The 24,693-nt window shown below is 48.9% G+C and overlaps 5 protein-coding genes across 7 annotated transcripts in view; 3 read left to right on the forward strand and 2 right to left on the reverse strand.

Annotated features, from left to right (window-relative positions):
* LOC125957976 (PTB domain-containing adapter protein ced-6) overlaps positions 1-16,233 on the reverse strand; it is a 24,631-nt gene extending 8,398 nt beyond the window's left edge. For all 3 annotated transcript variants that reach the window (XM_049691062.1, XM_049691063.1, XM_049691064.1), the window contains exons 1-2: positions 16,119-16,233; positions 14,614-14,965 (exon numbers count right to left, since the gene is read on the reverse strand). The gene's annotated coding sequence lies outside the window, so the exon portion shown is untranslated. The remainder of the gene's footprint in view (positions 1-14,613; positions 14,966-16,118) is intronic.
* A 2,274-nt stretch (positions 16,234-18,507) lies between these two features.
* Positions 18,508-19,620, forward strand: LOC125958000 (NADH dehydrogenase [ubiquinone] 1 alpha subcomplex subunit 8). The gene is made up of 3 exons (XM_049691095.1): positions 18,508-18,833; positions 18,962-19,137; positions 19,208-19,620. The coding sequence occupies exons 1-3, from the start codon at positions 18,705-18,707 to the stop codon at positions 19,428-19,430; spliced, it is 528 nt and encodes a 175-aa protein (XP_049547052.1). The 5' UTR covers positions 18,508-18,704; the 3' UTR covers positions 19,431-19,620.
* Positions 19,621-19,741: 121 nt separating this feature from the next.
* Positions 19,742-21,216, forward strand: LOC125955571 (uncharacterized). The gene is made up of 3 exons (XM_049686707.1): positions 19,742-20,799; positions 20,967-21,088; positions 21,151-21,216. The coding sequence occupies exons 1-3, from the start codon at positions 19,908-19,910 to the stop codon at positions 21,214-21,216; spliced, it is 1,080 nt and encodes a 359-aa protein (XP_049542664.1). The 5' UTR covers positions 19,742-19,907.
* Positions 21,217-21,231: 15 nt separating this feature from the next.
* LOC125958001 (39S ribosomal protein L54, mitochondrial) lies at positions 21,232-21,912 on the reverse strand. Its single transcript, XM_049691096.1, has 2 exons — positions 21,693-21,912; positions 21,232-21,622 (listed from the first exon to the last, which is right to left on the reverse strand). The coding sequence occupies exons 1-2, from the start codon at positions 21,787-21,789 to the stop codon at positions 21,315-21,317; spliced, it is 405 nt and encodes a 134-aa protein (XP_049547053.1). The 5' UTR covers positions 21,790-21,912; the 3' UTR covers positions 21,232-21,314.
* Positions 21,913-22,037: 125 nt separating this feature from the next.
* LOC125957996 (uncharacterized) lies at positions 22,038-23,498 on the forward strand. Its single transcript, XM_049691092.1, has 5 exons — positions 22,038-22,310; positions 22,376-22,727; positions 22,795-22,836; positions 22,904-22,988; positions 23,051-23,498. Exons 1-5 carry the CDS (start codon positions 22,250-22,252, stop codon positions 23,336-23,338), a joined length of 828 nt encoding a protein of 275 aa, XP_049547049.1. The 5' UTR covers positions 22,038-22,249; the 3' UTR covers positions 23,339-23,498.
* The last annotated feature ends 1,195 nt before the right edge of the window (positions 23,499-24,693 follow it).

Below are 24,693 nucleotides of genomic sequence, written 5' to 3' on the forward strand. Positions count from 1 at the left end.
TATACGTTGCCGATAATATTGAAATATTCATTCCGTTGTCAGTAACCACCGGAATTACTTTCGCAAGACCCCCCCCAAAACCTGAATTGGGTTAGAAATTTGAAAGAAAAAGGAAAGCGTTGAGTGCGGTACAATAATGCATATTAGCGTGATCCAACTCCATCCAACTGCTGTTACTGCTGCTGCTGCTGCTGTCTGCCGAGGCCAAAATTGGACGAAATGTCCACCGGCTAAGGGCATCCTTGGCGCACGGGCACACGCGCATTATGGATAGCGACCAATTTTCCAACTTACCACCCCTCACATTATTCCATTCGCTTCAATTGAAGCCGGCCGTACTCACCGACCCACCGGCGGCGACGACGACGACGACACTGATTCGGTTAGTTGCTATTTATAACAACGTGGCCACAAACTGCGCGGCGGTAGCGGCGGCAGGCCTTTGCTCCTGGGGAGGATAGTTGTTTATTTGGGGGAGGTTGACTGGAGTGATGGTTACCTCCGTGCTGATGCTGATTATCACGTGGTCCAGCGACAGGACTCGTGTCGTGGAAGGGGGGCAGGGCAACAGATGCACACAGACACACTCGCGTCGCATCTGGTCCATCACTTCTACCGCTTATCACCTTCAATTCAGGCCTCACGGGCACTCGCGAACGTCCACGGCACTCGCTGGCGCGATTATTGTTAAGCGCGTGACCCGACCTGATTTTGTTTGTGGTCATAAAAATTATGCGCGAATGATTGAAATTGAAATGATGATCAGGATCACTTCACAGCAAAGGCGGGCGTGATGGCGCTTGGATCGGTGGCGCGCCTTGTGTCTGTCCGTTTTTTGCATTCCGTTGATCAAGCGTGAGGACGTGGCACATGAGGTTTGTGATAAGCTTTGACTGGATTGTACTGCTGTTGCCGTTTGCTGCGGAAATGCACCTCCCCGGTGTCCGGTGTCCGGTTATCATCTGCAAAGGTGGATTGCAAAATTCTTTGTGTCGATGTGTGTGCCTCAAGGTGTGGCGCAGATGCAAGATTACAGCAATTTTTGAATGAAATTACTGTATGTCTGCGTGTGTGCGCGTACTAAGTAGAAGCAGTGCAGCTTCGACATCGCCGTCGGACAACATGGCAATATGAGCGCGTGTGAGGTTCTTAACCTTCGGTCCGAACCGAATGCAAGGTCGCTACTCGCTTTAATAACAGATAATTAAAAATTAAATGGCGTCCTGTTCGTGGCATGAGAAGCGTGCTCATCGTCTCATCACTAGCGGTCGGAGCTACAGACCGTAGTTGTAGCGTTGTTCGCCGCGACTTCAACGCACCTCTAGGCGGCCAGCAAGTTAATATAATGAGCCAGAACGATATCTTGCAAAGACGAAAAGCTCATTCGCGGCGAGTGCCTCCAGTGGTCCGTGTTGCTGTTGCTGCTGCTGCTGCTGCTGCTGAGAACGAGCAAACGGAGCGGGAACTCTACCCTGACCGCACCCTGGTTCCCCATATATCGAATCATCTCGAACCATCTCTTGGGCACCTCTCGCCCGCCCCAGGACGATCACCGCATTTGTACCGCGCATCCGTGTGTGTTCCGTGTGTCAAAGGCGCTAGGAGGCGATTCGAAAAGCGAAAACCGGAAATTTCATAATTCGCTCCAATCACTCACTGGCCGACCTCCACACACCATCCATCGTCGTCGTCTTGGTCGTCGTCGTCGTGGTCGTCATCGGCGTAACTTCTTTAACATCTTCGCCCACCGCGCCGCGTGCGGTTGGAACGGATGTGTTTAGGTCTAGCAGAAGAAGCGGAGGGCGGCTTGCGGACGTGCAGACGGGCGTCACTTTCTCCTTCGCGCCCTCACCAGAAAGGGTAAGTTGAATGCTCCACTAAGCGCGAGGCACGACTCGACGGTTGGACCACCATCAACACAAACCCCCAGGGGGTTGGGCTAATGTAGGCCCTCAAACATGGCGATGGTGAGGTACGCCCGGACACAAAAACACTGACCAACTACTGCTGCTACTACTACTGCTGCTGCTGCTGCTGCTGCTGGCTCGGTACGTGGCGCACCGAGGCGTGATTACGCGGCAGTAGCAAAGCAATAACAGCGTCTTCGCCTACCTTTTGGTGACGGTCGGGTGTGCGATCGTGACCGCAGACTCCGAGCAACATAGCAGGCCTCGTGACGCACTCGATGGCGTTCGCGTGTGTGTTTTGGTGTCAATGTGTGGTGACTCTTGAAATGATTTTTTAATGCCCTGCCAACAGATAAAATCGTGGCGATTTTTTTACTGCTTCGAAATCATGCATCCCTCGATCCACCTCGATGGCTCGATGCTCTCCGGGATCCGAATGATGCTGCCACACATAATCACCGGTTTATACTTGGCTCGGCCACTGCCAGTGGCGGTGATTAAGGAAAGCAAAATGAAGCAGCAACAGCAGCAGCAGCAGCAGCAGCAGATGAGGGAAATAAGGCAAACTTGACATGACCAGAGCGTCTCCCACCATAACGCCCATCAGAGTTTGAGTGATGTAGGACCGATAAGCTGCCGTGCTGCTGCTACTGCTGCTGCACCACTAACAGTGCCCGCCCCATGCTGGGACTACCACAACGGGCCTTCCTCAATGCGGAAAAGGATTCCACCGCAGACCATCAATCCGACGCCTCTCGGAGGAACATCGGAGCAGATAAGCGAGAGAAACTGGCTCACCGAGGCGCCGAGGCCTGCACTGCTAATGTCCCGTTCCGTCATCAGCCACGCTGCACTTCCTGTTCCTGTTGTATCAAACAGGCAATAATGGTGCAGTTACTGGGCCTCGGCGATAAGGCAAGCATCGTATCAAGCGGCTCTCCCCTCCCCTGCTGTGCTACGAATAGGAGATTGTGTTGAACATGATTGGCTATTTATGTTCCAAACAATTTAACAAAACGTTGTCGCCGTAGTCGTCGTCGTCGTAGTCGTTGTCTGTTGACGATTGACAACCTCTCGGGCGGTCGATTTCGTATCTTTTCATCCCCACAACACGGCGAACAATGTTGTACGAAGTGTACGAAGGGTGAGCACTAATGACTCACGTGATAGCGCGCTGGTGGCTCCAGGCTGCATCCCAAGAGGTTAACGGTGACAGTAACGGAGTGAGCGAGGCAAGGAGGTTGGGTACAGGTCGTACAGGCCGCCCAGAAACGAAACCAATCGAGAAAAGCTCTCTTCTTGACACTCCACACGTCACTCGGTGGTTGCGCTGGTTCGTTGGGTGAATGAACTTTGTAACCTAGTAGCGCGCGCAGATGCTGTGCACTACAACATGGGCCCGGAACCATGGTGGCCACGATAGGTACAGCCCGATTTGGCGTTGTCATCATAATCGCGTTGGAAGGTAAAAAGGGAAGGGAAGAAATTCAGGTCGCCTCCCCCCCGGGGGAATGTTGTTTTCGGAGGTTTGGGGAACGAAAGCGCGGTTCCAGGCGAAACAGATGAAAAGGGACCGCGCCACTCGCGATCGCACTACTGGATAACCTCGGAATGTGGCAGTGGGGAAATCTCCTCGGCGGTGGCGACCTATTGCTCCGGTTGCAAACTACTACCCGGTTTTGCTGCAGTTGGGACGGATTTTCGCATTAATGTTTCGTCAGTTGGATGGTTTTTATTCATTTTTATGAGCCAGAGAGAGAAAGACAGATCAGATGTGCAAATGGGTCTCGTTTGTAAATATTTAGTTAATGCTTTTATTAGTTCAAGTTATGCACCGTACTTTGATGGTTTCTGTAATGATATGCTGTACTGTTATTATTAGCAGCTAGATTAACATAGCATTGTTGCCATTTTAGCAATTTCTGATAAATAGATACTTTATGCTTTTTATGGATTTTCTTAAAAATTTTAAAAGAACAATAAAGTAATTTTTATGAAATGGATTAATTAAATTTAGCCGCGGATACGCAATCCGAAATGCAATTAGCAACCATCGAGAGATATTCCAAGGTGCTTGCGTCATTTAACTTTAGAAGGAAGCTATCTCTATCAGCTTATGCCATGATCACGCCATGCCATTAGGCGAGCCAGAAACACTTACTTTTCCTTGGCCACTCTCATTTGCAAACCCGGCCATCTAAAAAGCCAACCCAAGGAAGATAATTCGAGACTCATTTCATTGGACAAAAACCAACCAGCGGAAGAGTAATTGCTGTTCCCATGGCGTTTTCCTAATACATTGTCTTTCGGTCCAATGCAATCGATCGTTTGTTGTCTTGTCCGACAGATAGACAAAGCGCCACGTGTTTCAGCAAAAAAAAAAAAAACGGTGCGCAAGACCTGGGCACAATTGGCCTGGTGCGATTGATCGAGACGGTAGCTAAGCCAGAAATAAAGAAACTACCGGGTGGGCTGCGGTTATACGGTTGCGATAACGCGATAACTCCTCACAGCACCACCGCATCTCGGCAGAGGCAGAGCTTTTTACGCGCAGATCGCGTGCATTGCCTTTCCCATTCGACAACCAAGTGAAGATCATTGTTTTACATTGCAGAAACAACACCTCGCTCGCATTGCTGCATCCCGCCACCCTGTAACAGCAGCACCGTTGCAGCCCGGCAGCGTTGTGTGCAGAAAGTGCAATATTCCACCCGCAGTAGAGGCCCCATGACGATGATGATGACGATGCAGCAAGCGAACGAGCAGCGCACTGAATGTCCCGTTTTGATTGCAAAACTGCAGAGCGCGAGCGATGTGCAGCGGCGGAGGGCAATGATGCTTCCTTCACTTGGCCGGACGTGGCGATCGACGGAGCGCCGATAAATCATAACGGCGGATGATCATGGTATAGTCGCAAGGCGAAGCAACACAGCTGCGAATGGATCGTGGTTGAATGGGGATGGTTTAAGTTTGGTTTTCTTAATCGCTGATGCTGCTGCTGCTGCTGCTGCTGCTGGTAGTGCTGCTGACAGCCTTTGGCTTTGATATTGGTTTCACTTGGTGAATGGTGGCCGGCTCGGGTGGCGGCTGTTGAGTCGCAGTTTGCAACCAACCATTCAGCCTTCATCGAAAAGACCGTTACGATGCCATGGATGGCAGGAGTGCAGCGCATAAATTGATTCTTCATTTTCTATGCCACGTGATACGATTATAATGTGTGTTGCAGTCCTCAAATCCCAGTTTTGCTTTAAAAGTTTAAATATTCCAAACTGATAAAGCCTCTCCACCTCTGGAAAGAGCTAAGAATGAACAGAAGTTACCAAGAGGTGGTGCGTGCGTGTCAGTGGCGGCTTTGTCTTCCTCTTGGCTGGTTCCGCCTTCATACGGAACAACGCAAAACCTTCGAGTCTACGAGTCTACGTTCCATCTTCAAGGTATTCATCACCGCTTTACCGCTAGTAGTAGTTGCTCGGCTACAAGGTCGTGAAGGAATATTTCTTTCCGCGTTGACACGTTTGTGAAGGGGCGTCTTATCAGAGGGGCACCTCCAGCTGTAGCATTGCTAACAATGATTAATGTCTGCTCTTCATAGACGTGGCGCGTGGTGCGGATACTGACCCTGTCGAGAATTTACATTCCAGACATTGCTTTTGTAACACATCTCGCTGATATTAATCTCGTCGCTGCCATAATTGCTAAACTAATCATGCGCCTTAGGGAGGGCAACATTGTCTCGCAAAACCACGAAATGTGATCAGACTGATAAGCTGGGCTCTGATTGCGTAAACGATTGAATGCTCACGAAACGCTGCTTAGCATTTGCTTCGGAAGACAGGCCCCGTAAACGCAACAAACGGCAATGGGATAATATTCATTCAAAAAACGGCCACCAACCAAAACAATCGCCACATCCCCGTAAGCCGACCCCCCCCCCCCCCGTTCACTTCCGATGACTATCAGGCCACCAAAAACCTCGGGGCCTCCGCGCTCGGCGGAATATTAAATCAAGCTCTTACGTGGTGGTCAATCCCGACTAAAACGACCCCAAAACAAAGCAATCCCCAGCCCGGCATCACGGGGGATCGACGACCACGTTGCGCACGAACCGAACGGATCCAGTATGGCCACCGAAAGAGTTGATTTTTTTTGTCGGACATTCGGTGGAAGCATTCAGTCTCTTATCACCACAATTCCATGGGGCAACAGGTCAGCAGCGGTGGTGCAACAGTCGGGTAGCCTTATGCAAAGCATCTCTTTGTGGCCGTTGTTGCCGTTTGCATTGTCATGTCGTGTTGGTTCGTGGCAAACGCTGATGCCTAGATGCTATGCTTGGAAAGGGAGGGGTTGGGGGGAGAGGCCGCCAATTAGCGTGACACAATTTCCTCTGCGCCATTCTGCTAATGATTTCACACCTTAGGTCACCGGGGTTTGTTGCACCCTTCGGTGGCGCTAAGGCAGAGATACACGAATTCATGTGGAAAATGGTGTGAAGGGGAGCGGTGGGTTGAGGAGCGAAAAAAGAAAACTTCTGCTGGTGCTGCTGCTGCTGCTCGATACCACCCACCACGACCACGATCGTGTGCTAGCCACCCATATGACCAGCGTGCCGCGGGGAGGGGGAAAACCTAGCCATTGTGTTCTCGGTCTGGCTCTCTCGGTCTAATCTGCAAATAGCCTAGCCCCATCATTCTACTTATGAAGGCGGCGATCCGCAAGCGATCGTTAATGGCAAATGAGCTTGCTTCCCATACCGTTCTCCGCGCGCGAAGCAGAGAGAACAATTCTTTTTTTCCATAAATTTCGCAACCTTTTTCGCTTCTAGCCAAGGGGCTGACGTGATTTTTGGACACGGACACGCAAATACCGGGAGGTCAATGGCCACGAGAGTGTGGAAGTCAGTGGGAAAATCCCTTGGGACAGCAACACTGATAGCATTTGGGGATTTTCGTTGTAAAAACCCTAAATTTGTGTCCAAATATGCCGGATTGGTAGTAGTTGAAATAACGTTACCAAAATCTCATCACTTGCGATCTTACTTGACTCTTATTGCGCTCTTTGCAGCGGGACAGGAATTACGAAGACCATAAAACACTTTATGGAATGTTTTTCAAAGCTTCATCCCTACCCTACCCGCCCATTGTAGCACAAAAGAGACGCTTAGAACAGATTACTGCCCTTCCCCCGAGAACCCTCCCTTTCGAGAGATAGATAAGCCCCGCAGTTCCAAGGACGTAGAGGACGACGCGTTGCGCGAGTCATCCTCGTTCGCTCAAAGCCCCGCATGAAGCTCGAAACGGCGCAGCGGTCGAGGAGTCCGGGAGACGTTGGCTGAATGCATAAACCGCGTGATCACTCAACTGCGCGATCACTCGTCGCCGGTTTGGTTGTATGTACTAGTGATGCGGGGTTTTATCCAGAGAAACCAGTTCCACAACAATCTCCCCCCTCGAAGTGCGCTAGACCTGGAAGGGGGGTGAGGGTTCTGGTTTTGCTTCCTCCTGAAGTGCTGAATCCGCGATGATTAGAGAGACGGGGAGGAGTTGTTGTTGTTATTTTCCGTTTCGTCCGGTCCGGTCGATCCGGTGATGCTTGTGATCGGCTCATCCCGGATTAACCTTGGAACAACCGTGTCCTCCTACCACATTGCGTCATTCGCACTCGCGTCCCCACAGCTTGAAGAATCAATAGAACACAAATGCACATCTTTGCAGTGTAAACCGCTAGAGCCATCGGTACCAATTTAACCGAAGCCCGACCCAATGGGGCTTAATATGTTTGATGTACTGATGGGCTTAGGCTTTGATGGTGGCGTACGTTTGACTGTGGATTTGTTTAAACTGGAGGCTCTGTTTACGAGGTCGGAGCATAAACAGAGAGCTGAGCTAACGTTGGAAACCAATCCTTGCACAATCAATAAACCGTTTGTAAACGCTTGGATGAGGATGTTTATATAACAATGAACAAATAAACTTTCGTTAAGTTAGTATCTCATCGGTGGCTATTCTTATTCCAAGAATTTAACCGTCGCTCAACGAATAATCAAAAATAGTAATGCTAAAATATGTTACCTTCCACTAGAGGTTTCTGGAGAACAGCAAGAGTTCCACTCTCGGGGACTGCTTCAAAACGAAAAGTCTTCAAATGCGGGCCCAACACTCCAGCTACGGACACCTCTCGAAATGGCGTCGTCGTCGTCGTCGTCGTCGTTGTCGTCGGTTACCAGCTGTAGCGCTAGCGTCTCACCAACAAACGCGACGCAAATGAAAACAAACACGGAGCACGATAAAATGCTCTCCTGCGCGAGAAGTCACATAAAACAATCCAAACACAACAAAACCGCGGTGCTCGTGGAGTCGGAACGCCGCAAACGTTGCTGCTGCTGTTGCTGCTGCTGTCGAAGCCGAGGATCGAGAACCGGTTTCCACGTTTTGGACCTTGCCCAACCGATCGGTTCGCTCCGACGCAGTGTTGGCAGCGGACGGCAAGCACGTCGTTCCGTGCTGCAAAAATCCGTGGCTTACGTACGTATCTCGCGTGAGCAAAATCATCGCATCATGTGTTCCCTGGGAAGGGCTTAGACTTACTGTACGGGGTTGGTACTTTGGCGAATGTCGTACGCATGGAGAGGCGACACTTTTTTAATGTTCCAAGGCGGGATCGAGTAATAAAACCTCGGGTGCTGAGAGATCTTCTGTACAGTTTGAAGACAACGGTGGTCACATCTAAGCCACAACTGTTGTGGCCGGTGCGACCTCATCGCCATTCACATTCCAGCCGCATCTCTGTGGGACCTGTATAGCAGGAATTTACGCCCTTTTGTGACCTCACACTGCCTCAGCTGGCCACCGTTCCGTTTATCCCCCTGTCCGGCCTAATGTATGCAAATGATTGTTTCCGATGTTCGTGCTTTGTACTACTCGAGCGGCTGCCCTACCCGCCATATTGACAACCGTCCACCACGGGAGCACCCCCGGGTCGCTTTGCCCTCACTCCCCTCTGCTACTCCCTTCTTTCCGGTACCGTAAGTACTGCATTCTCGCCACACCATTCCACACCATCGGGTTGATCATCGACACGATCCCTCTCCGTTTAACACGCAATCAATCGATCATCGTGGATCATCGAGCAAAAAGCGATGCAAGTGAGATAAGGCGTCTGGAATGCGATGTGCCTGATACCGTGGGGCCCTTCCCGCGCCCGGGGAAGCTTTTGTAGTATGTGGCGTGCTCTGATGGCGTTCCTTTGTACGCTGCGCTCTGCCCGTGTGTGGGTTCCACATCATCCCTCTATCACACAAAACGTGACCGAAAGTGCATTTTTCCACGTCCGGTCCACGTCAAAGCAGTGGAATGCAACTAATGGGATGAGCTTACGGGGTCTAGTAGTCGCCCTTTAAACGCCATTGAAAGGAGCAATGCCTGAACACCGCACCACTACACACGCGAATGTCTAAATCAACTCTTTCCATTGACACCCTTTCGCCCTTCTAGCACACATGCAAAACACTATCTTCCAGCTCATCTAATGATCATTTAGTGGCGAGAGCAGTGAGGATCAGCTGTCGAATCGGTGATCGAGTTTCATGCAAAGCGTTGGTCGCCCGACATGGGCATCAACAGCACATGAAGATGACGACGACGACAAGTGTGTGACCATGTTTGGTAGCTTGCGCGATTGTAGAGCATCCGATCGCAATCGCAAAGACCATCGCGAACCGGCCAGAACCGGTCATTGGAGCGAAGGGCGCTCCAGCTTCTCATCTCCACGAAAGTACTGTTACCGGTGCGGGAATCGTCGGAAAGAATCGCGAATCCACCATCGCCCACACAGTCGGGCGACGCGGCGACGAAGCTTCCAGAGCGCTTCCATTTGCATTAATTCACTTTTTATCACCATCCTGGTCTCCTCCCATTCCAATCCAGAAGACGGTTTGCAAATGATGATTGAACCGGTTTTCGAGAGAAAGAAAAAAAAACACACACACACACACACGCATCCCAATCGACTTCCGTTTGAAAGTTTGCAGCAGAGCACCTTTCGTGAATGTAAGGCAGAGCGACGCGCGCGCCACATTGATGCGGGGATGAAATGGCAATCGCCGTCGAAGACACCGGGGCCGGTCCGAAAGCGCCTTCGACGACGACGACGAGTGCGTTCTCTCCAGGCCAAACACGCACACGGGAAGACAGTTAACTGTTATGCAATGCTCGAGGAGTGTTGTTTCGGTATTCAGCAATGGTGGTGGTCTCTATTGCTCTACTGCGCGGTGTTATCTCACGGACGGTGTGGTAAACGGCTTTTGTTTTTCTTTTCCTTTTTTGTTTTGGAAAACAGTCAGTCAGTGTGAGTAGATAAGGATGTGCGAGGGAGCATATTTACACCCCAGATTGGTCAATCAGCTCCACACCTGCCACCGGGCGAGCGCTTGATTACCTGAGCCCAACACAGATTCATCGAGAAAACAAACAAATCAAGCTGATAAGTCATTTGAAACCATAATGAATCCGGGTGATACGTTCTTGCTTTCTTTTGCATGTTCCGTCCGTTGGCGTCAAACAAAGGTGAAAGCAGCAGATAAGATAAGGTGCACACGTTTAATGGTAGCAGGAAGTGTAAACTTTACTGTATTTCGAACAAAAATATGCAATTAATCCCCTATAACGTAAAAGATCTTTAAAGTTCGATTGTAGAGAAACTAGTTGAACACAAAAAAAGGGTATAAAGCGCTTTTGGATAACAATTAACCATATTTAGGATTCCTTGGGAGCTAATGATAACGGATCATGGCTGCTCGCGAGCTGGTTTGTCCCATTGAACATCTTGCATCCGGAGCGATTCTATGCGAAGGTGAAACATAATCACTTCATTTGCTTTATTAAGCTGTCGCAGCAGCTCAAGGATGTGGGGAATACTTTTTGTTCCGTACCTCCGATCGGACAAAAACAGGCAATCCAGTTGCAATAGCTGAGCGCAAAACCGGCACTCGGTCGTGACCAACAGAGCACGGTTTTGCGATCCGCGAGCGCGCCAACACGAAGTGGCTGTCCATGGACAAAACAATCTCCATCTCAGAGCAGCATGTCGCTAAAGGACGCATCATTGTCAGCTGACCATAGTGTACGCCGATGGAAGGGTTGGGGGCCACCAATTCCAATTCCAATACCAATTCATTCTGTTCTCCCCGTTCACGGTGGCTGTTTCTTATCCGTGCTGTCGAGTGGCAAGCAGCGATGCACACGGATCCGTGTTCGCTCTTCATGTCAGGGTCATGCGGGACGCCAAACTGCAGCAGAACGTGCGATATCGCCGCCGTTGGTGTTGGTGAGTGGCAAAAGGGGGGGGGGAATTTCAAAATTCGGTGCAATAGAAACAAGCGTTTTGCCTTTTGGGGTAAAGCTGGTAGAAGTCGGGGTTTCAAACGAAGCTCTCCTCTCGCTGTCCCAAAACGATGACTTTGTTTTTCAACAACGGATCCATCAACGTTCGCTCGGTCTCTGACGTGAGTTGCCGCGAGGAACCGATAGTGCGCCGTACTGCATCGTCATCAAACAAGGTCTTTGTAAAGACGGCGCAGAAAGACGCGAAGGCGGAGTGATGGTTGGTTGCTGAAAAATAAGCAGCATGATAGGCAGCGGCAAGCAAGTATATCGCCTTGTTTTCTTTTTTTCATTTTGCAAAACCCATCATCATCGCACAACAGTGGTGGAGGCTGTGCGATGTGTTATGCTTTTGTTGACTAAGCAAACATCCAGCGGAGTTAGTGTTGAGGTTGCTATTCGATTCTGTTTTCAAAGCTAGTGCGAAATGTCTGAAATGTTCTTCCCCGCCAGTTCCTGGACTTAGCCCATGCATTTCATAAACACAACTATTGAAAGACTGAAGATGGGGATTTAGCGAATTGATTCCTAAAGTTGATAATCAATCAATCAATCAAAGTTGAGTCATCATTGGAGATGTACAGTCGATCATGTTATAATCAGCGCACACAAAGTAACATTCGCAGCAAAGTATTGCCGGGCTAGCACCAATGATGATTTACGATCAGTGTTTACGCCATCGACGATCGCTAGTCGGCTTCATATTCCGCAAGGAACGTTAAGAATTCCATCCATTACGAGAACTATTCCAATCATCTTTTCCACAATATCCAACAATGTCTCGGCACAATATGTTGCACAACTGGCCCGACCGGAGCTCCTCCTCTAACCTAAGCTAGGGCGCTAAAGGAGATTCCTTAAACCGTTTATGTAAACGGATAATTACTGCCAGCACACGCGGCATAACGCGTTATCAGTTGGCACACGGTTTATGGTCCTCGATGTTACCGGGGGGAAAGGGTGGTCGGCATAACAGTACTCTAGCGGTACGCACCGAAGAAGCTCTAGCCATCGGTACTTAAGAAATCGAACTTATGTTTAGCAAACAACGTTCGAAGATTCCCGGTTTCGCTCCGGACCGTGAAATCTAAACCGGTGGGTCGGATGCCATTTGGAGGAGGGCGAGGGGAAAAACAATTGAAACGATGAGCCCTTCGAACCACGAGCCCCTGGAGGTGGTGATCGCACCCACCCACCTGGAGCCTCGAGTAGGGCAGCCGCCAGAGTAGAAGGGTGCCCTTTTGTTGTTTCACTAGGCGGCGGTTCGGCGACTGGAGGGCTTGGAGCTTTTGATGCGATGCTGGTGGAACCATGATTTATCTAGCTTTCACTTCTCCATTCCTTACCAGTTACCGAGTGTCTGGGCCGGGGTAGCATATCTTTATGTTGTTTTGTTGGAGTCTCGCCGGTTTTTGCCTACATTTCATTTCCATCATGGCCGGCACGTATGCGCCCCCAACCCTCGGGGATGAGAGATAAAAACGTTCATTACACGCAGCCTCATTATACGGCAACCCGAGGGCGACGGTTTTTGTTCAATTTCCAATAGTTTAGCTCTTCTTCTAGCCTCGTGTTTTTTTGGGCCGCTAGCTTTGCGGCGTTGCTGATGGAACACGCGACGAAAGAAGATCGAAGTAAGCTCTTTCCAAAACTCTTCCAGCATCCAAACACCTCTAGAAGTCCAACCAAACGTACCAATGACTAATGATGTATGTCGCTGAGGAGAATGAGGTGGTGTAGAAGCGGGGGGATGTGGAAGGGGGTGTAGAATGTTATTCTCCTCCCCGCAACCAGTTCGCGAACGCAGCACGGCGTCACGTTTTGTACAGCCCACCACCAGAGCCCCTCTCTCGCCTCGAATCTCGACGGGTCTCGAATGTGTTAGTGTGCCGCGTTCGACGTTATACAATCTCTAACGGGAGGCTGGATAGTTGAAGGCTGGCTGGTCCAGCCAAACCGGGCCGTAAGCCATACAAACACAGTCTCCCGGGATGGCGCGTGTGGTAGTTGTGTGCTGTGGGTTCTACTAGTCACCCCCGCCGGGACCTGGATAGCAAAATTATTGGTGCTACGGGATGGAATGCCAAATGCTTGGGATAGGATTCGATTGGCCAACGTCACCACAAGGCACTCATCTCCGTGCGCTACGTTTGCGCTCGATGTTCCGGTACAATGACCTACCGAGCTGCCTTTCCTGTTCCGGAACGAAGGGGTTCCGCGGTCACCATCAGTACCGCCCAGGTAGCAACGGTATGCAAATTTTGCACTCCAGCTTCAATGGGCAGCATAAAAAAAAACCACGTCAAAAATTTCGCGTCATCTTTTGACATTTCGCTTCCCACGATAAAGGAAAACGGCCAAGAAATGACGAAAGCGATCTGCAACCACCACTGCGACTGGAGTGGCCCCTACCGCAACCACGACGGGGAGGAGGAGGAGGAGGAAGAGAAGGGGAGGAGACCATCGCCGCTGCCTGGCACACACATCAAACAAACAAACGGACCTAACCAAATGAAGAGAAGAGAAAGTTTGCCTCCTACCCCCCGCGGGGGTCTGGTCCGTGCGGTCCTCCTGCCCCTCTCCCCTCCCCAAAGCGTGCAGTGGAACAGTGGTGCACGATCGCGATCGCGCTCGCGGATATGGCGGCGCCTGCGGCCGGACGACACATCATGGGGCCGAGTCAGCCGGCCAAAATGTGCAACATAACCGCCAGTGTGGTGTGTGTATGAGTGAGAGAAAAAACAACAAACAACACCGCTGGGTCCTCCACTAACACAGACCGATCGGCCGGCCTAGTACACGGTCCCCAGCGGTTACTACTGGTGGACTCTAGTCCATCGGACATCGGAAGACTTGTGGTCGATTACCTAACCACAAACAGCTCGAGCTAAACATGGTAAAGGAAGTCGGCTAGCTGGTTGGTTGTTCGGTTGGTTAAGCCGAGGCGATGCCGCACCGTCAAAGCGAGAGACATACGTCGCCGTAGCCATTATTCCATGCCATTCTTGAGTTCCATCCCGCGGGATCGGTGAGGCCACAGAATCCTCTCACACCAATACAGTCAGCTGAGGTTGACTTTGAGCCATTGGTAGCGAATATCGAACCGGTTCTAGCGCGATAGACAGAGAAGAAGGGATCTGCACCCGGGGGAGCCCCAGGGAGTACCCCACTCCGACGACTTGCCGTGTCGTGTCTGCATCGATCGCGGCTGCGTACTCCGGTATGGGGATTGCAATAAAGTAATACAATCGGATTTCGTGCACTAACCGCAGTGTGTTGGCTTAGCAACAGTTTTGGTCACATCGGGCAAAGAGGGATCCATAACCTACCTGCAGTACGAGCTGGACAATCCTCGAATCCCGTTATTGGCGTTGCGTGGATCTTTAACTCGTTCGAACTGATCCGCTTGGTAAGCTGCAGTGGTGGTGGGTATATACGGGAGCTCGGTTCTCGGTTCTCGCAAATCACTCGTTCTACACTTAGTACCGCGAGGCACGCCGCGTGCACCACAAAAATGATTTCGTCTCGACCGGAAGGTGGGATGGGATGGGAAAACCCGTGGTCAACTCCACGGTACTTTGGCACACGTCCCGCGCACACACAATGTCACAACGCACTAAGCACACTACTGCACATCACCACTGGATCGCTGCACGACGACGCACCGCTGGCAAGTGCTTCCTGGTGGTGGTAGAGAGGAACAAACGAACGGGCGATTGGTAGGGGGGGGGGGCGCGCTAAGTAGCAGAAATGAGGGGACAATCTGAACAGTGCGATCGCGTGGTGCACTACCACAGATGAGAAGCAAGGCAAGTGCAGACAGCAGCGGCAGCAGCAGCATTAAATGGCTGCAGAACTCCGCTCCGTCAGCGAAGTTCCTTCGTGGTTCTTTTTGCTCCACCGTCGACAACGACGACGACGACGACGTCGTCTTTTGCCAACAACTGGGACAAGCCGACCGACTGTCACGTTGTCGCGGTCGGAGAAAGGAACCTCTCGTCGTCGGAGTGACCCACAAAAGGCAAAAAGCGTGGCCGCACAAGAGAGAAAGACTAGGAATAAATTAACACGGCGATCTCGATCGCCATTTGCACCGCGATTCGGATATGACTGTCACATTGAACAGTAGCGTTTGGGATCCGGGTACTGCCAGAGCGAGAGAGGGCCTTGAATTGCAGCGAGCACGCGATGGTTATACCAGGTATCTCGCTAAAAGGTAGAACACTCTAACCAACACGTCCCAAGAGAGTGCTGATGACACCGCCCGACCTCGATGGTTCTAGCTCTCTGGATCGGCGCAAGGGTGATAGAAAGAGGGTGACAGATAGATAGCGGAGTGAGCGAGCGAGCGCATAGAACAAATGCGAAGCGATCGCCCAGCTTCGACAGGTAGCAGCAGCATCAGCATCAGCTATCGATCGTACACCTGATGATGATCACGTCGAGCGAAAAAATAAGATGGATACTGAGCCCTGACACGAGCTGTCCCAGCACCCATCGGAACGTGGCCGTGCTGTTGCCGTGTGGATAAATAGGACGAAGGTTATCGCTGGTCGTTGCAGTGATCTTTAACCGCTGGGAGATGGGCTGGGAACTGATTGAAATATGTCCGACGACACGACGATGTGCGACGTGTGCAGCTCGCTCGCTGCGCTGCACAAAGGCCAGGGTAATAACGACGCGGTTTTGGGCACGGGACACATGTAAAAAAAAAGGGGTGCGCCAGCATAATGGCACTTGAAACACACGAACTCGAACTTCAGGCACCAGCAGCAGTATTAACGGAAACAACAACGACAGCAACGACAACAATGAGAAGTGAGGAAACACAAACTTTTGGTGTGTAGAGTACGGGGGCGACAGCAGGAACACCGATCTTCCAGATCTCTCCACGGCGATGATGCGAAACACACTAGCACCACAAGTGAGGGCGATCGAAAGAAGGGTGCGTAAAAATCACAATGATGCGCCTGTGATCGTGTGATCTCTGGTGTTTTAACGCTGTGGAACAATGGGTGCGTTCCGGTGCTGTAAAATGATCGGCCACACCGGATTCCGGAGCATTAAGCGGAAGTCTTTCCTCATACATTTCATATAATTTTGTTTTATGTTTTATGTGGGTGAAACGTGTTACAATATAGAATAGCATAAGTGACTGTTAGGGATCGTATTATCGATCGTATGCCGTGAATAAATGCTAGTACCAAATGAATAACATTTTATTTTAACTTCACAACTTGCATCCTCAACTTGTTTTGTACATCTTTTCGATAATGTCAGTTAAGATTTTGTAAGAAGTGAATGTGAATTTTTACTTTATTTTTAAATTCAACGCATCGAAACGATCGCAACGCAACATACCCATTGTGGTAACATAACACCACCACACAGGACCAGAGCAACATACTCATACTGCCGCGATCGTAATGCGTACGATCGTGGGTACAAAAAGGCAACTTGTTGAATTCCTACTCCGAGCACGATCGCTGGAATCAGCCATGAGCCGGGGCTCCTCGATCCCCGATCATCCAGGCATCCCCGATCATCGCTGCTTGTCTGCCGATCCCCGAGATAGACGGGTTCCAGCGCAAAATTGGACGACCAGCGATCAACCAAGTACGAATTATTTACCCATTTTAGCGAATATCATCTGGCTGGTGCACACATGATCGTTGAGCGTTGAGGCAGTATCACGGGGCGTTGATTGAAACGTGCTGGCCAAAAAAGTGGGGTGTAAAAATTCACGATCAAGCAAAGTGCATGCCCCCATCGCGCCATCTACTGATTGACGGCATATTCGGTATTCGATCGGTAACCATCACGGCGGTTTGCGAGGCAATAAACAAGATGTTAATGTCACTCTAATCGCCAAAGTGCTTATTCGAATGTAAAACAGCAATTGACGGTCGTATATTGATAATTTCATTTTCTTGTACTGCACTCGAGATTGCAAAAAACATGGCTGCGATCAAATGGGCCTAGGAAACATCCTCTGCTTACTTATCTCCACTGTCGATCAGAATGAGCAAAATAATACGCTTCCTATTTTCATGTTAACTCGTGTGTACGAGTGCTATGCGATCTATGTTTACTGTCTCATCATATCACGGCGCCATCGTGTTGTCTTTGCTGAGAAAACTTTCTAAAAACTTCCTTCTTACGGCGCTAATGATAAAGTTCCGCTCTTCCGTAAGACCTCCCCGGGAGTGCGCCTGCAACCGCGATTACGGCTGATGCAGCGCTGGCCTGATTGCGTATGTGACACTGCGATCACTCAAAACAGGCGGAACACGCGAGGCTCATATCAATGCGCGCGCGCGGGAGCCACTGGTGGGCAACGATAGTGTGTGCTCCGCATGATAAGTAAGTAATTGCCTGAAATGGAACTGGAATAGCGCTGCTGGCGGTACTCTGGACGTTGGAGAGGCCGCTGTATAGTAACGAGCCGTCAGAAGGGTTCCATTATGTACGGTACCCCGCTGGACCCCTTAGATGGAGAGCTACTTGAAGGGATCTAGATTATCTTCACGATCATGTCAGCCTGATTGAAGCAACTGGATTGGATATCTTGCGCCCCGCACGATCTCTATTGCTTCCGGATCTCATATGGGACAAACGACGGGAATAACTATCTTTACATTCTCCTCATGGTTATTTCGGGATGCTCGATATTGTCTGCTGGGAAGCGTGGTGGTTACGTCGTAGTTGTCGTTAAATGAAGTGTTTGCAATTCGCCTTGGGGAGGAATAGACCCAATTGTGACGATTGTATGGCGCGGTTAGTGACGCATTTCATACGTGTGCGATATACTGCAGTCGCGGGAAATGCTTTCTCGCCTTTCCTTTATGCCGGAGTCACGTGCGCGCGTGCGATACAATGTTTTCATAGTGGTAGGGGAATGGAACGACAATGGAAATATGGAGACAAGAGCGACATAATAGGAACGACTATGCGCTTAAAAATAGGTCGCTCAAACGATGTTGTATCTGCATGCATATCGTGGGTGCTGTATAATTTGCAACATTCATCGTCTGTCAATGTTTAGGATTTTCTCGAACAAATCGGCGGAACTGCAACTTACGTAGCAACCAGCTAAGCCTTAAAACTCTTCCAAGACTCCACTTTTTCCGTAAAAAAGTATCGGCAAATTTAAAATCAACTGCTCTAGATGATTTTCCGCGCCATTCCTCCAGGGAGCACAGCATCGATGACAGCGTTGCTGAAGGGTGCGAGTTGTCAGTGGAGTGTTTTGAAAAAAAATCTCGAAAAAAAAATCGGATTTTTCGGTGGATTTTAGGATTTTTGGGGAGTAGCACCGATTTCTCGGCGGAATATCGCCCTTCCGCATCCCGGTTGCGGTTTTAATAAGTTGGAACGACCGTTAGCTTGCTAGGTGTTCCAGCCCGAAACTCCTGTAAAGATGGTCGTTACGAAAGATACCTATCTTCCGCCGGAGGAAGAGCTGACCGTACCGGAGATTAATCTGTCCGGACCCGCGCTACGGGCCGGGGCCTTCCATCTCGGCAAGTACTGTGAAGCGGCAAATAATGTAAGTGAATCCCTCCCGGTGATGCCATCCGTATCAACAGCCTCCTTCCGTTGGGGACATCCTTCCGGGGGAGTTACATAAGTTCCAACCAAAACATAACCTTCGCCGTGTCCGTGTTTACCTTGCAGGAATTTATGCTGTGCCGCCAGGAGCTGGGCGATCCGAGAGCGTGTATCAACGAGGGCAAAGCCGTTACCAACTGTGCGTTCGAGTTTTTCCGTCAGCTGAAGAAGACCTGTGCCCAAGAGTTTAGCCAGTACGCCAACTGTCTGGACAAGAGCAGCGGTGATCTGGAGTTCAAGCAGTGGGTTCTGTTTCTTTAAAATTTTCTTCAATCAAAAAGTAATGCAAGATCCTCGCTTGGTTCGTTTTAGCTGCCGCAAGACACAAGGCGTGTACGACAAGTGTGTTTTCGATAATCTGCAGATTGAGCGTCCCGACTATGGTTACTTCTGTCGCGCGAAGGTGCACGCTACCGAGCGCCCACCACCACCGAAGAAGGAAAAGGTTGTCTACCCAGATGCCACTCCGGGCCTGCCGGAAGATTACCCACGCGAACCAGCCAAGTATGGTTCTCGGTTCCACTGGCTGAACTAGAGGGAAATGGATCGAGAATGGGCAGATGGTTAAGATTGGACGTCATCGCCAAGGGTATCGTGGCTAGTGGCGGTCTTGTAGATAAGCAATGATGTCTTTCTCGCTGCGTGATACACGGTAGTGCGGAAAACGTACAAGGACATCATCGAAATCGTTTCTTTAGCTACAGTAAAGGCATTGCTGAACACAATCGACCGTTCATAGTTGGCGTAAAGGGCGGGAGAACGAAAGAACGAATCATCATCGAACGTATGGAGGGCCCTGGCATGCGCAGTCTCATCAGATGGCCCATTAGGGCATAAAACTTCACCGAAAATTGTTAGAATTTGGATGGAATGAATGACAGCGTCGGTAATTATCCTTTTATCATTCTCCTCATCTCACAGAGAGGTCTGCAGGCTGGTGTAAGGGTGATATGGCTATGTATGACGTGGATTCCCATTGAACCATTCGCAGACTGTACACGTGTGAAGTACGATGAGGCATTTCAATTTGTTTTACTATCTCGGTATCATAAACATTCGTTACGACACAAAAACCCAGTCTTTCCTACCCAGCAAAGTTCCCAATTTGTTAACATTTCTACTACACTTGGCATTGCCAAATGCTTTGCTGCTTTACGTTATATTGATAGGCAAAAGTGGCATTATGATCAACATTCCTACTGTGCATATGATTGTGTTTCACGTACGACTTGCCACCACTGTGGCGACGATGAATTACACTCTGCTTTTGAACTACTTCTACTCAAGCACTGCCCAGATGGTTCTACTGAATGATTGCTTGACCAGGATTAGGTGCCGGAAATCTGTTTCGTTCCGGGGATCAACGATTGTGCTGGTTCTCTTTTCCGTGCATTACATTAACTATGAACTCAACCAGTACACCTATGTAGTGCGGTTCAATGAGGAGCTGCCGGAATTAACGTTTTTCGTAGTGTTTTACTTTACCGAAATGATCGCCGTCATGACTATGCTGTACTATGGCTGCGTGCTGGCTGTTATCGAATGTACCGTCCAATTGGACTGTGCTGACTTGGCCAATCGTGCGGATGGTCGTGTCCGGTTTTGGTCACCGTCACCGTATTGTGACCACCGATGGTGGCGTGAGTTTGAGCGTGTGGATGTTTTGAACAACCGTAAGAGGCAGTTTTGTCGTGCTTTTGAATTTCAACTGCTCGCCGTGATAGCAAACACGTTTTTCACTTCGTTAAGCATGTTTTATGTTAATTTTAACCATCTGCTCTTGGCGATACATGATCAGTGGATCGTGGTTTATAGTAGAGTGACGGAATCAATGGGTTTTTTCTCCCAACTCGGTGCACTACTCCTCATTTGCTACCATTCTTCCGCTCTTAACGAGCAGGTAGGTTAGAGAGAAAACGACGTATGCTGAATGTTCTGCAGTAATCGATTTCGTGTTTCAGGAAGAAAGGTTTGTTCAAATAATTGGACGACTGCAATATGATTTTTGGAAAAAGTCTACAAAATTGGTAAGAGTAATTTTGCTTACACATTCTTGATGCAACGTGCTAAGGCAATTACCATTTTCAAAAGTTCCCGATGGATGCGGTCAATTTCAAGTCATTGATGATGCAGAATATCGAACCCATTTCTCTGTTTGGACTTTTCAATCTGGATATGAACTTTTACTTCGGGGTATGACCGTCTCTAATAATGATCTACATCTACTTATCGTGCATTTGTCTCTCTCTCTTCAGATGCTGGCAGCGATTGTGACTTACCTAGTAGTATTAGTGCAGTTTCGTGCCTTCGAAATGGTTTGATTAGAGACATCGAGATGGATTTCGATCATTTATTACATATTTTGTTCTCTTACCCTCTTCCGTTTATCTTTCTAATAAAAGCCACAGTTTACCGGCGACTAGAACTTTTTAAGTTTGGCCAGTTTGTTGTTACGTTGTAGTGCCATTCGCCGCAATTTGCGCCAGTAGGCCTTCGTATCCGGGTCCATCTCTTCCAGTGTGAGCGGAGGACCAACGTGCATCGTCCACAACCACGCCGGATACTCCGAATCGGGCTTCAGTTTTATGTCGTCTCCTTGCTTCAGGATGTTGCTACCGCAAACGTAATTCACCAGCCGGTTTGCATCCGTTTCGACCGGTATAACTTTCTTCTCAACTACGGGTCCAAGCTTTCCGAGTTTCTTCTTCTTTGATCCACCAAGTGCTCCTGTGAAAACAGAACAACGGATTTTAGAATCCTTGCATGAACAATCTTTGCCGTTGAACACGTTTCTCACCTCCGGCTTTCGGTGTTGCATAATTCCGAACAACAAGTGTTTGTGATGCTGCTGTTCGCCTCAACAACGGAAACATGGAAGCTAAAAAAGAGCTCATTTTACTGGATTATTCGCCACAAACCGGCGTTCGAGGGAAAATAAAAAAATTATCGAGAAACTTTTCGCCGGATTTCCTCTGGCCGGATTTGTTGTTCTTTGTTTTGATTCCCACGGTTCGCCCAAGGTTCGTGAACAAAACGTCAATCGACCAAGGTTGCTATATAAACGAAGCGAAACAGTGATGTTCGATAAAATATGTGGAAGGTTATGGAACATTTTAATAAAAATCATAATTGTGAGGGAAAAATAGCTTGCGTGGCACTGTATCATTTAGTTCCAGAAATCACAGCAAAAACTGGGATTTTTAACTTTTTTGAACTCGTTTCGTGAATTTTGTGTTTAAGATAAAGGTGATAATAGCACATTCAAGTCCCAAGAAGCTGGATTCAATTGGCGTATTGAGGTAAATCCTCATTGAAGAAGAAGAGGAGGGTTTTCCAGGTTTTTCCAGCTCCAAGATGTTTTGCTGGAGGATCGTAATATTTCTAGGTTTAATTAGCTGTGTTCGTCTAGAAGAAGGTGAGTGATGCCTATTTCCATCATCCGCAAAGGTATATTTCATAAATCATTATCACCTCCCACAGAATGGAAAGGTCAATGGTTTCCCAACGTGCCTGAACAAGTAGCCACCGAAGCTGGAGGAATCCAAAAGGGCGCCGAAAGTGACCATGCTGCGACCACCGGTGGTTCGAAGCGGGTGGTCATGGGCATCGAAAACCCGGATTGCGATGATGCAAAGCACGGACTGGCGATAGACTTTGATCCGTACAACATCACCCACTCGACGGTTTACATGTGCCTTGAGCCGAAGGCAGATTATAAAGGAGATTACAATATCGATGCTGTAATCACCGAGCACATAGTACCATCTGCTTACGTTGCCAATCATAAATGTATGAACCACAGCATAGAATACGCAGAAAGAATCCCTGCCTAGTAAGTATTGGTGTGAATAGCTGCAGAATTGAAGAATCTAGCAAATGTTTGTTCTCTTTCATTGCAGCGGAACTCATCGGCCGCTTTGGCCGCGATACGGCGAGTATCGGTATGTGGTGGAACAGATTATATTAGGCAAACAACAACCCAATTTACTTCTGGTTTCCTACTTTCAGATACGTTCCTACACAACGATGGCTCCACAACAGTGAACACGGTGCAGTTATTGCTCTCTACCATCCTTGTGCAAACAAGCAACAGGTGAGCGTGGACATGGAGACATAATGTGCGCATTGTTTTACGTTCAAAATTGGTTCTTTCAGGTCGACGAGATGAAGCAAATAGTGAAAGGGTGCCTCTACCGGCACATCATCACGCCGTCTCAACTGCCTACCCGAGATCGACCGTTTGCACTGGTAACCTGGCATGCGACGCTGGAATTTTCCATTCTGGTTCGCAGCACCGTGGAGTCGTTCATCGAAAAGTATGCCTTGAAAGGACCGGAACAAACGCATCGTGACGGGCAGTACGATCATCTGCTACTAGATCCCGCGAAGGTGGTCTCAACCGTGGACGATAGTATCCTGTGTCCCAAGAAGCGGCGTGACTAATTCCAGAGGACGGCTGCCGTCTTCCGCTTGCCATTTTATGCTTCTTTGCGAGGAGGAATTACTTGTACAACAATCTACATCGATGTGATAACTTTTATTCGAAAATAATGGTGCATAATACACGATACCGATCTGAGGGGCCTAATGCACGGGGCATGAAAACAATTAAAAATCAATCCGTTCTTAAATATATCCGAAATTTTAAGATAAAACAGTAAAACGGTAGATCTGCCGTTTATCGGATCTTCACTTAGCCAACAATGAAGGCCACTTTTTGGAGTATATGAAGACCAATTTTCATATTCCAAATCACTGAACTGGCCCAGTAGATCCTACTTTGTACATTACCCTGTTTTTTTTCTCGCTTTGGCTGAAAGCATATGCACTAGAAGAAGAACTAAACTATATTTTAAGTCCCGGCCAATAGGACCACGAGTAGTGAATCGATTGAGAGTGAGAATTGGACCGGTTACGTGCCGGCACGTATGGAAGGTAAATTACCGTACACACTAACAGCAAATCTTAGGCCAAGCGTGAACCATCCCATGGTAGATGGTGTCGAGCAGACGTCCTGAAAAGGCGAGAAATAAAACTGGAGAGCATATCAGCATCGCTTCACTATGCCTGCAGGAACGTAGGGTTCGTTGAGTTCTTTTTATTGAGGCTTCGTGGCGCAATTTTAAACAGCATCAGTGGTATGACTGCGCTAGGAAATCGTTTGCTATCAACAACAACAGGGGCCGAACATATTTTGATCAAATACTAGCTCTTCAGAATTCGAGAAAGAAATATATAATTTGTTATCTTGTGTTTAAAAATCAATAAGTGGAAATGTGTGATAAGTTAGTATATTCTAAGATCGAGTCGATACTATACCACTACGACAGAACACGAGTACTTCGTCCCAGCGCGACTTCTTCATGGTAGCAAAATTTCCAAACCATCGAAACCCGTTCTATGCTCCGCATTCAACCCATTCTGGCACGATCAAATTGAAATTGAACTATTAAATGGGTAACGGCATACAGGATAGGGAGACTGGAGTCGTCCAATACGGTTGCAGAGAAAAATGAAACGAAACCATAGGCATACCTTCACGAGGCACGTGGCAACCTGGGACAGTAATTTGAAATGAACAGAAAGAAAACTGCGTCTGCGTATCCCAGCTCGCGTACCCACTATTCAAAGGAATTGATGTTCCGGTAGCACGTTCCCCAGCGTACGACGAGATGGTAGGTTTTCTTTAAACTGAAGCAACGATATAGCGAACCTCCGAAAGGGAAACATTTTTACAGCAACGTCCCGGGTGAAACGGAACAGACATGGAGAACGTACACCTACGGGATGAAATTTTC

The sequence above is a fragment of the Anopheles darlingi genome, chromosome 3 (genome assembly GCF_943734745.1).
Source record: "Anopheles darlingi chromosome 3, idAnoDarlMG_H_01, whole genome shotgun sequence".
Classification (NCBI taxonomy): domain Eukaryota; kingdom Metazoa; phylum Arthropoda; class Insecta; order Diptera; family Culicidae; genus Anopheles; species Anopheles darlingi.

Bases quoted from the DNA above. Each gene is read 5' to 3' on its own strand.
- LOC125958000 (XM_049691095.1), top strand. From the start codon at position 18,705: ATGGTCGTTACGAAAGATACCTATCTTCCGCCGGAGGAAGAGCTGACC. The intron at 18,834-18,961 runs GTAAGTGAATCC...TTTACCTTGCAG, and splicing joins ACTGTGAAGCGGCAAATAAT to GAATTTATGCTGTGCCGCCA. The intron at 19,138-19,207 runs GTGGGTTCTGTT...GGTTCGTTTTAG, and splicing joins GGTGATCTGGAGTTCAAGCA to CTGCCGCAAGACACAAGGCG.
- LOC125955571 (XM_049686707.1), top strand. From the start codon at position 19,908: ATGAGGCATTTCAATTTGTTTTACTATCTCGGTATCATAAACATTCGT. The intron at 20,800-20,966 runs GTTAGAGAGAAA...CAACGTGCTAAG, and splicing joins CGCTCTTAACGAGCAGGTAG to GCAATTACCATTTTCAAAAG. The intron at 21,089-21,150 runs GTATGACCGTCT...CTCTCTCTTCAG, and splicing joins ATATGAACTTTTACTTCGGG to ATGCTGGCAGCGATTGTGAC.
- LOC125958001 (XM_049691096.1), bottom strand. From the start codon at position 21,789: ATGAGCTCTTTTTTAGCTTCCATGTTTCCGTTGTTGAGGCGAACAGCA. The intron at 21,623-21,692 runs GTGAGAAACGTG...CTGTTTTCACAG, and splicing joins TGCAACACCGAAAGCCGGAG to GAGCACTTGGTGGATCAAAG.
- LOC125957996 (XM_049691092.1), top strand. From the start codon at position 22,250: ATGTTTTGCTGGAGGATCGTAATATTTCTAGGTTTAATTAGCTGTGTT. The intron at 22,837-22,903 runs GTATGTGGTGGA...TCCTACTTTCAG, and splicing joins CCGCGATACGGCGAGTATCG to ATACGTTCCTACACAACGAT. The intron at 22,989-23,050 runs GTGAGCGTGGAC...TGGTTCTTTCAG, and splicing joins CTTGTGCAAACAAGCAACAG to GTCGACGAGATGAAGCAAAT.